Source organism: Protomyctophum bolini (genome assembly GCF_963924005.1).
Source record: "Protomyctophum bolini genome assembly, chromosome: 8".
NCBI lineage: Eukaryota > Metazoa > Chordata > Actinopteri > Myctophiformes > Myctophidae > Protomyctophum > Protomyctophum bolini.
The window spans coordinates 674,494-685,609 of record NC_137869.1 but is presented as its reverse complement, the minus strand read 5'-3'; the positions used below and the strand labels follow the sequence as shown (position 1 = coordinate 685,609).

Here is an 11,116-nt window from a genome sequence, read left to right as displayed (position 1 = left end):
ACCAGGGACGTGTCTGTACTGTCTGTCTGTCTGTCTGTCTGTCTGTACTGTCTTCAGTGACAGTTACACACCTCCACCACCTGGGGGCGGAAGACATTAGGGCCAACAGTGCGTTTGGATCGTTTATTGCGCATGCGTGAAACTCTTTGACCCGGAAGGGAAGTCCGTGCAGTGTTTTTATTTTTTTCCTCCACCGTGTTATTGCGAACGCAGTGAGTGAGCACTTACTATGAGAGCTAGCAGATCATGTCTGTGTGTCCCCCCTTTGTGCCCATATATGGAGCTGAGTGATTTGTGAATCACTCAGCTCCATATATGGGCACAAAAGGGGCCAGGTCCACATATACAGTAACAGCGGGACAGACAGACAGATAGAAGCACACACACGAGCTGCGTTCGCTTCACGCGTTTGCGCGTCTTACTTGTTGTTCAAGAGTGTCGCTTCTCTTGTTGTTGGACAAAGACTGCAGGTTAGTAAACACACTTTTTGTGTGCGTGCGTGTGTGTGTGTGTGTGTGTGTGTGTGTGTGGGCGTGCGTGCGTGTGCGTCAGACTGACTCACATTGTGTTGTAGGTCAGCCGTTATCTGTTGCAACACTAGAGTATTTTGTTTACTAATGGAATGAATGTAGAGTTGCGATAGTTTCCAGCAACGTCTGGTCATAGAAATATGACGGCCATGATGATCATCATGACAGTCACGACGCCACTGCAGTCTGTTTTACGCGGTCGCTACATTTACAATCAAAACGTGTATACATTCCGTTTATGATCGTTTTGTCGGTTTGTCTAATGTTATGACTTCTCCTCTGCATGCTGTAGTGTTTAGAATTGGTTCTGTTATGACTGCATGCTGTAGTGTTTAGATGGTTCTGTTATGACTTCTCCTCTGCATGCTGTAGTGTTTAGATGGTTCTGTTATGACTTCTCCTCTGCATGCTGTAGTCTTTAGATGGTTCTGTTATGACTTCTCCTCTGCATGCTGTAGTGTTTAGATGGTTCTGTTATGACTTCTCCTCTGCATGCTGTAGTGTTTAGATGGTTCTGTTATGACTTCTCCTCTGCATGCTGTAGTGTTTAGATGGTTCTGTTATGACTTCTCCTCTGCATGCTGTAGTGTTTAGATGGTTCTGTTATGACTTCTCCTCTGCATGCTGTAGTCTTTAGATGGTTCTGTTATGACTTCTCCTCTGCATGCTGTAGTGTTTAGATGGTTCTGTTATGACTTCTCCTCTGCATGCTGTAGTGTTTAGATGGTTCTGTTATGACTTCTCCTCTGCATGCTGTAGTGTTTAGATGGTTCTGTTATGACTTCTCCTCTGCATGCTGTAGTCTTTAGATGGTTCTGTTATGACTTCTCCTCTGCATGCTGTAGTGTTTAGATGGTTCTGTTATGACTTCTCCTCTGCATGCTGTAGTGTTTAGATGGTTCTGTTATGACTTCTCCTCTGCATGCTGTAGTGTTTAGATGGTTCTGTTATGACTTATCCTCTGCATGCTGTAGTGTTTAGATCAGGGGTGGGCAATTATTTTTCCCAAGGGGCCAAATGAGAAACAGAAAATATTTTAGAGGGCCGGGCCAAAAGGCTGAACTTAATTATGCATAATATCAATTTTATTTCTATATAAATAGCAGTAAATGGCATTGTTTTGCAAAGCAATGGTAAATTATTTGACTCAAATTATAGGCAGAGTGACTGTTTTACATCATGATGATGTACAATAAGAGCACCCCTCACTTCACATGGGTGTGATTTTTTTACTTTCTACTTGCAGGCTTGAGACGTTTCCTTTCCCAGTTGAAAACTATGTTTTTGTTTAAGTTGCAAGTCCTGTAAATACTAGCATTTTCTTTTAACAATGAGAACATTAGAGGTAGCTCTCTTAATAGTTCCATTCGAAGGACACAACCCATGGTGCGCTGCTTACTATCGAGAGATGAGTGTTAAGTCACGACCATTAAAAAACAACGTTCTGAAAACAATAATAAGCCAACCAGTAATGGTATTGTTGAGACTTGGCAGCCTGGCAGGCGCTGTATGTTGACGTGTGCACGTTCGTTCTGCCAGATTTACTTTGTGGTTCAACGGTACGTCGATCGACTCGTGTGCCGAAAACAGACGATCCACAAGCTCACGGCGCATCGCCCAAGCTTTCTGAACTTCAGAAGCATGCCACATTCTGGGCGCAACAACGCCATACGGCAGCATCTTAAAACATCTTAACTTTATTGGCGAGGCGGGTTAAATAAAGCAATGAAGCATAATGGGATTTAACTTGTCCTCCTGCAAGTAAGTTTGGTAATCAAAGCATGCGCCTGCGCCTACCGTGTTGTGGAGCTGCATGCTTCATGGCTATTTGCATTCACCGACGTAGTCAACAATAAATCCAAAAAGCCGACATTTTCGCATATGAGGGGGGTGAAGGAAGAAAGACAGGTTCTCAATCACACGCAATTCACGTGCACAGTTGACGTGCAGATTGCGTGCACTGTGAGAATACATGGGCTTCAAAATAAAAGCAATGCGGTTTTAGTCCACCCATAAGGTAATCTTTCACAGGCCGGTCAGAGTCAGCCGGCGGGCCGTATTTGGCCCGCGGGCCGTACAATGCCCAGGTCTGATCTAAACACTACAGCATGCAGAGGAGAAGTCATAACAGAACCATCTAAACACTACAGCATGCAGAGGAGAAGTCATAACAGAACCATCTAAACACTACAGCATGCAGAGGAGAAGTCATAACAGAACCATCTATGGCTGTAGTGTTTAGATGGTTCTGTTATGACTTCTCCTCTGCATGCTGTAGTGTTTAGATGGTTCTGTTATGACTTCTCCTCTGCATGCTGTAGTGTTTAGATGGTTCTGTTATGACTTCTCCTCTGCATGTTGTAGACTGATAATGGGGGCTGCGGTGGCTCAGGGGGTAGAGTGGCTTTGATGGTAACCGCAAGGTTGCCAGTTCGAACCCTGTGCTGTGGGCTCCCCCAGAGGTATAGTGTCGGAGTCAGGGCTCGACGCTTAGCATTTCTCCAAGTAGCACCTGTGCGCCTAAGTTGAGAAATCTAGTAGCACACAAATTGTTTTAGGAGCACGATGAAAAGTTATCAAATAATGTGTTTTTGAGGGGCGCTAGACCCTCCTATATACAGCTTTAGTCGCCACACGTCTCAATATTTGCCATTGACAATGAACGGAGAAATGAGGTCAAAATTCTGCCAAATATGACGTAAATTAAATCCATTAAGTCCATAGCTCTAATGCGTTTCATTTAGAGCTATGTTACTCTCAACCTCCGCCGCTCGCATGAATGCAGACCAGCCTCTCCTCTTTGGCGTAAATAAAAAGAACGTTTTTGCTACACACCAAAACAAAGGCGAGTTGTCATTAGAAAGCCTGCTTTCCTTAGTGGAAGCACTCTGTCTGAATCCTATAGAGTCTAGGCTATAGGATGCAGATGTACTCGCCCCGCTCGGAACCCTACGTAACGTTTCTGACATTTGGATGACTGTGCGTAGGGTCCCGTCCCATCTCTCCCACGCTAAATTGAATACTAGACGTACATGCGTTCGGGAATGGTCGCGCTGCGCTTTTTTAATGGGGGTTGGATGTTTCAAAAGAAGCATATAGGAGCTATAGGAAACGTCAGAGAACTTTCCTTTGGCGCAGAAGCTGTGGAAGTATTTTGAACGTTTTGGCAGCTCTGAAATTCTCTCTTCCTTCCTTCCTTGGCTTCCTTATGCCTCTTTTAGACGCCGCCCATCTCCAGATAAAACGTCAAAGTCCCGTCGCCTTCTCATTTTCATTGACCCTTTACACGAGAACGCACACTTTATGAAAACGCTATAATGTCGCTAGGTGGCGGTAACGGGCTGCCAAATGGACCAGTCGCCCACGTTACGTACAAGAAGAAGAGCCAGCTCCCCCGTCACGCAACAGGCAGCATTTTATTGACATCATGGTTTTACGTTCACCATCGCCGATGGAGCAGCGCTTTGTAGGCGAGGAGGGAGGCGTGTTCAGGAACTCCATTCAGGGTTTCCTGCACAACGTTGTTGGCGTGGCGCTGCGCCATGCTTGAAACATTTGGGAAAACACCATTTTTCCCACCCCTAAAATTGGTGTCCGCTGCACGCACCACTTCTGTCCCCGTCTAGGACAGGGGTTGACAGATGCAAGTTCCGGGGGGGGGTTCCCCTTTCACAACGTTTTACAACACATTGGTTGCGAACGCAGTGAGCACTTACTATGAGACCTAGCAGATCATGTCTGTCTCTCTGTCTGTCTGTGTGTGTGTCTGTCTGTCCCGCTATCCAAATATGGAGTGTGTTGCATCAGCAATCACTCAGCTCCATATATGGGCACAAAAGGGGCCAGGTCCACTCAGCTCCATATATGGGCACAAAAGAGGCACCATATAAGGAGTCCCCAAAGCAGCTATACGTCCAAAACCCAAATATGTATGAGCTGCGTTCGCTTCCCGCGTTTGCGCGTCTTACTCGTTACTTTCACCTAATTCACTTATTCACCATTGTTCCTTGTGTAAACTTAAGTTAAGTGTGATTTCTTCCCTAAAGCATGAATCCCATAATCTCCAGATTGACGTGTTGGAGAGTTGGGCTAACACCGCTAGGTCTCCACTTATTAAAGTCCTTCCTTATTCACTTGGTTTCAGAGCGGTGTGTGGAGTCCAGACTCATAAGGACTACAATACCCATGATGCATCGCTCCCAGGTGAAGATGGACTCTCCAGACTCGGCCAGGGACGTTTCTATTAAACAGGAAGCTGAAGACGTTCCTATTAAACAGGAAGCTGAAGACGTTCCTATTAAACAGGAAGCTGAAGACGTTTCTATTACACGGGAAGCTGAAGACCAGCCACACCTCGGTAAGTTTCATTAGCCCCTTTCGGGACCCTCGGTTACCTTTTCTGAATTTTGGACACGACGGTACCCTAGGGTCCCTCGTGGGTTCCTCCACCCTCCATAGGACGCAGATTGACCCGTTCTCTGTTCACGGAGACCTGCTCGGTCGCTTGAGTGTTGGTGAGATGTTTCAAAGATGCATACAACGGCTTTAGGAGACCGCGGAGACGTGTGCAAAACGGCATCAATCGCTGTTTGCCGTTAAAGTACCGAATGTATAAACTTTCATATGATGTATCATTCAATGAAATTGTAAAATATTTGAAGGAGATATGACTATTTTTAAAATGATTATACCATTTTACCCAAACCTGAGAAAAGGCCCTTTGAAAATTGAGAAATTTTTAACACCTAGAGCTGGACAGAAGTTGATGTGATTGATTGATTGAAATATTTATTAACAGTTTGCAGAATTACAGTACATTTCAAGCACAAACTCAATACAAAGACTGTTTGACGCGATGCGAGCAGTGACTCTTTGGCTTGAACAACGATATAGCGGAGAGAAAGGCATGCTTGGATTGGTCTCATTTATTTTAAACAATAAGCAACAACTGTTGCAGCCTTCATGAAAGCAGTGACGCACAAATAATTAGGCTTAATAAAACATCCGACCGTAACAAGTCAACTGCCTGAAACAGGCATTACCTCTCCATCAAATAAAAAAATATATAATCCAAACTCCTCTGTCAATTGTAAACGAACGGTAACATGAATGAACTCTTCAAGCCTGACACTTGTCAGAAATAAAAATCAACCACGGTTGATTTGATTGATCATAAAGTTAATGTGACTGTGAGTGTGCGTATGGGAAAAAATATATAAACTTCACAGATTATAGATCACTTGGAATTATTATTATCTGAGTATTGCCTGAATAATGCCACTAGTGAAATCCCATTTTTTATCGACATGCGATGCCGATGGAGAAATCCCACATAGTTAAATTACCTCATAGTCATGCTGCATGCGCTGTTGGTCGATGAAGAATTATAATCCAAGGTTTGTCAATCATATTATGGTTTATGGTTGAAAGTAAACCATAATAAGTAAACTTTAAGAAGAGATCTGCAGTCATTGTGCTGCAGACTGCAGTGCAGAGTGCATGAGAGCAGCTCCGCTTGCTAATTGAGTTGACATTTGCGCAACTTCACTGCATGGCATTACAGTAATTAGTTATTTGCCAGCACCTGCTCCAATATAGGCCTAAATAAAACTTTATTTATATAGCACATTTAAAACAATAAAAGCTGACCAAAGTGCTGTAGGCCTACATGCTGAAACAAGTGGAGCATCACCATCGGCGCACCAAAAAAAGCATAATTAAAAGAAAAAACACAGGCAAATAGTATAGGCTACATAATTATAATAATACGATCAGGTGCAATTAAATGCCAAAGAGAAAAGGTGTTTTTGGTCTGGGTCTGTAGGAGCTGCTCTGCTGCATGGGAGTTCACAGTGATGGAACAGGTCAGTCTTCAGACAAGAAAAAAAAAAAAGATATCGCTGGCAACGGCAAAATCAATTCTCCGCATCGCCAAAATAAATCTATAGGCCTAGTTTAATTTGTGCCAATATGCACAACGCAGCGCATGAGATTGCAGATCTTTGAATTTTCGGTGCGCGCACTGAGCGCACTCACCATGTGAATCCAAGCAGGTCCTCACAAGTATAATGTACACCGCCAGGCTCCACAAGGTTCTCAGCGCAATGGCGCATGATAAAAGTTGGGATTTTATAGTGGCATTATTCAGGCAATACTCAACAGATTGTTATAATTCCAAGTGATCTATAATCTGTGAAGTTTATATTTTCATTTTCGTGTAAGTAATGTTTTTATATGACTTATCAAACATGGTAGCCTATATTTAATGTCCATTGAGCTGTGGTGCATGCGCTTGCCTACACTCTCAATTAGGGATTTTCCCAGCGGTCATTTTCACTCTCGTGTAGCCTACAACCTTTATTCAAATAGGGTATTTTAAAATGCAACCACACTTTAGATTTATTTTTCCTGGCTCCTGGGACTGCAGCTGCACTTGTTCAGTTGACTTCCTTGTTGTTAACACGGGGAAAGAGGAGGCGTTGCGAGGTGCTGCGAGGCGCAAGCATGGCTCGCGGACCAAATGGGGCCGTCTCGCGGACCAAAAGCGGCCGCTTTTTTTTAATGACTTCGATTCAAAATTTTAAAATCGATTCCCGTGCGTATCGATTGAACGTCGATTAATCGATTTTTTTGGGTCAGCCCTACTGTTTCAATTGTACTGACAATGGGTACTTAACTCCACCCACAATGACCACCATAACCACACCCACATTTTAGCTGTCAACAGTGCAACACTATAAACAGTAGTGTTGCTTTTAATTTAAAAATGTACAGTATAGTAAAACACTACAATGTTATGTAACCTTATGTTGGCAGCTAACGAGGACAACATTCCCTAAAGGGAAGCATAACCCAACAAACAATGCCATGTGTAAGGTGCCACAATAAACCATTTTGAAAGTATAATTCAATGTATACACTACCTGGTTGTAAATAGCTACAGTACATTTGTATGCAGGTCTACTTTCAACAATCAATTAACCCAGTTAAGTATTTTTTTTATTGAATTGACACAAACACAATCACTGAATCAAAAATAATGACACTCGAAGCTTAATTTTAGGGAAAATAAATGGTAAATCATGCTAGAATTTCTACATGGTCTTCTAAAATGTCTCTCTCTGTTAACACACGACTCATAGACGGCTAGCTAGCTTCCAGCACTGGTCTCTCATAAGGATGTGACGGTTTGAAAATTACAAAACCGGGTCGATATTCAATAAAAGAATCGACCGAAACGGTTATACGTGTAAAGACCATAATTTGGACAACAAAGTGACAGATTTAACACATTTGTCTTTATTTCTCAATGCTCACACAAATGGAAACAAGCCATAGTCTTTTCTTGCCTACTTGGGATCAATTCTTTAAGCATTGTATTTGTATTAAACAATTAACCCATGGGCCATCGTGATCTGCACGCATCTGCACCAGGCCAGCTATATAGGGTCCATGAGCCTGAGTCCAAAACATATCGCTGTCGTGTCCAGTGTCCAGTCCAAATGTGAGCAACTGTACCTACTGTTTAAAGCCACTGGCCGCTTGACTCTTCGCTGACGAGAAAACCCTCTCAGTCCCTGTCGCAGGGTAAAAAAAAACCCTCTCAGCCCCTGTCGCAGGGTAAACTGCGGTCTCACGGCTGCTTGGGGACGAGAGGGGTTTCTACAGGCGGCTGCTATGACCAAATTGATTGTGTGCAACATGACAACTGTTTTAAAGTATTGTACAGTGACAACTATTGAAACTTTATTGTAAACAAACAACACTGCGTGGTCCACCCAGCTCCACCCCCCCCCCCTAAATTAATCCGGTTTACTAGATGAAACCGGATCGTCCCGGTTGACCCGGAAACCGTCACATCCTTAGTCTCTCACTACACTAACGCCCTGACAGGAAAGACTCTGCTGCTCACTGGTAGAACTCCCACTGCTATGCGAGGGGTCCAACTTTACCGAAAATAAATAAAACTACTCCGCTAATCACTGACACAAAACACAGCCTGTTTCGTGTTGGTGAAAGTCTATTCTCCAGGCTGGACAAAATGTACTACCAAATCAGAGCTGCAGGTCTGACGTTTCTAAATTGTTTCAGAATTTCCTGATTGAAATAAAACATTTGCTGTAACCGTTATTCATTTTGGAGTTAGAGTCAACTAAATATGGGCCCCCGGTGGCCGGGTGGTGCAGGTGCGTGCCACATAGAGGCTCTAGACTCTGGTCTGTCCTGGCAGCACGTTGCGTGTTCGAGTCCCGTTCATGACAACATTTGCTGCATGTCTCTCCCCCTCTCTCTCCCTCTGCATGTCTCTCCTCTCTCTCTCCCTCTGCATAACTTCAAATTATATTATTTTTGTATCTTGCCTAGTAGTTTGTAACGGTTTTCAATCCTATCTTGGTAGCTAATAGGTAGCTTTTAGGAATCCAGTGTTGACCATCATGTTATGTTTCTGCTCCTAGGAAGAGGAAGGACATCCGAGTTTGTAGAGCTCCGAGAGTTCTGTGTCGTGCTCCTAAACATCCTGCACATGGCTGTGTGTAAAGAGAAGGTTTCTCCTGAACAGGAGAGGAGCCCCGGGCTCGTCACTGAAGACAGCGATGATTGGGAGGAGACCAGTGAAGGCGATGAGGACGAAAGGTGTGACAAGAGTTTCAGTGACTCGGGTTCCCTGAAGAAGCACCAGCGTGTCCACACTGGAGAAAAACCTTTCCAATGTGAATTCTGTGGCAAGAGTTTCAGGTATCCAAGTAGACTGAACAGACACCAGTATGTCCACACTGGAGAAAAACCTTTCCAATGTGAACATTGTGACAAGAGTTTCAGTCAGTCAGGTGACCTGAAGACACACCTACGTGTCCACACTGGAGAAAAACCTTTCCAATGTGAACATTGTGACAAGAGTTTCAGGCAGTCAGGTGACCTGAAGACACACCTACGTGTCCACACTGGAGAAAAACCTTTCCAATGTGGACACTGTGACAAGAATTACAGTTCTTTAGCTTACCTGAAGACACACCAGTATGTCCACACTGGAGAAAAACCTTTCCACTGTAAACATTGTGACAAGACTTTCAGTCAATCCGGTTCCCTGAAGACACACCAGTATATCCACACTGGAGAAAAACCGTTCCAATGTGAACATTGTGACAAGAGTTTCAGACAAGCAAGTTCCCTGAAGACACACCAGCATGTCCACACTGGAGAAAAACCTTTCCAATGTGAACACTGTGACAAGAGTTTTATTCAGTCAGGTGATCTGAAGACACACCAGCGTGTCCACACTGGAGAAAAACCTTTCCAATGTGAACACTGTGGCAAGAGTTACAGTTCTTCAGGTCACCTGAAGACTCACCAGCTTAGCCACACTGGAGAAAAACCTTTCCAATGTGAACATTGTGACAAGAGTTTCAGTGTTTCAAGTCACCTGAACAGACACCAGCGTGTCCACACTGGGGAAAAACCTTTCCAATGTAAACATTGTGACAAGAGTTTCAGGCAGTCGGGTTGCCTGAACAGACACCAGCGTGTCCACACTGGAGAAAAACCTTTCCACTGTAAACAGTGTGACAAGAGTTTCAGGGACTCGGGTTCCCTGAGGAAGCACCAGTATGTCCACACTGGAGAAAAACCTTTTAACTGTAAACATTGTAACAAGAGTTTCAGCAAGGCAGCTGACCTGAACAGACACCAGCGTGTCCACACTGGAGAAAAGCCCTTCCAATGTAAACATTGTAACAAGAGATTCAGTCAGTCGTATAGCCTGAAGACACACCTTCGTCTCCACACTGGAGAAAAAACCTAAACAAAAAACAAACTAGTTGCTAAAAGCCAGAGTGAACAAAATGTCTCTTCAGTGCAGACTTGAAAGAGTTCAATGTAGGAGTACTAGTAACTGGTGTACTGACCATGGTATTACTGTGTTAAAACTACTAGTAACTGGTGTACTGACCATGGTATTACTGTGTTAAAACTACTAGTAACTGGTGTACTGACCACATGGTATTACTGTGTTAAAACTACTAGTAACTGGTGTACTGACCATGGTATTACTGTGTTAAAACTACTAGTAACTGGTGTACTGACCATGGTATTACTGTGTTAAAACTACTAGTAACTGGTGTACTGACCATGGTATTACTGTGTTAAAACTACTAGTAACTGGTGTACTGACCACATGGTATTACTGTGTTAAAACTACTAGTAACTGGTGTACTGACCATGGTATTACTGTGTTAAAACTACTAGTAACTGGTGTACTCACCATGGTATTACTGTGTTAAAACTACTTGTAACTGGTGTACTGACCACAAGGTATTACTGTGTTAAAACTACTAGTAACTGGTGTACTGACCATGGTATTACCGTGTTAAAACTACTAGTAACTGGTGTACTGACCACAAGGTATTACTGTGTTAAAACTACTAGTAACTGGTGTACTGACCATGGTATTACCGTGTTAAAACTACTAGTAACTGGTGTACTGACCACAAGGTATTACTGTGTTAAAACTACTAGTAACTGGTGTACTGGCATGGTATTACTGTGCTTAACTGACCAGCCAACTGGCCTGACCTGAACCCAAACAGAGA

General features: G+C 43.5%; 1 protein-coding gene across 1 annotated transcript; it reads left to right on the top strand.

The window, feature by feature from the left end:
* The first annotated feature begins 371 nt into the window (after positions 1-371).
* On the top strand, positions 372-10,850 carry LOC308320456 (uncharacterized protein). Its single transcript, XM_080770877.1, has 3 exons — positions 372-470; positions 4,675-4,887; positions 8,987-10,850. The coding sequence occupies exons 2-3, from the start codon at positions 4,716-4,718 to the stop codon at positions 10,327-10,329; spliced, it is 1,515 nt and encodes a 504-aa protein (XP_080627003.1). The 5' UTR covers positions 372-470; positions 4,675-4,715; the 3' UTR covers positions 10,330-10,850.
* The last annotated feature ends 266 nt before the right edge of the window (positions 10,851-11,116 follow it).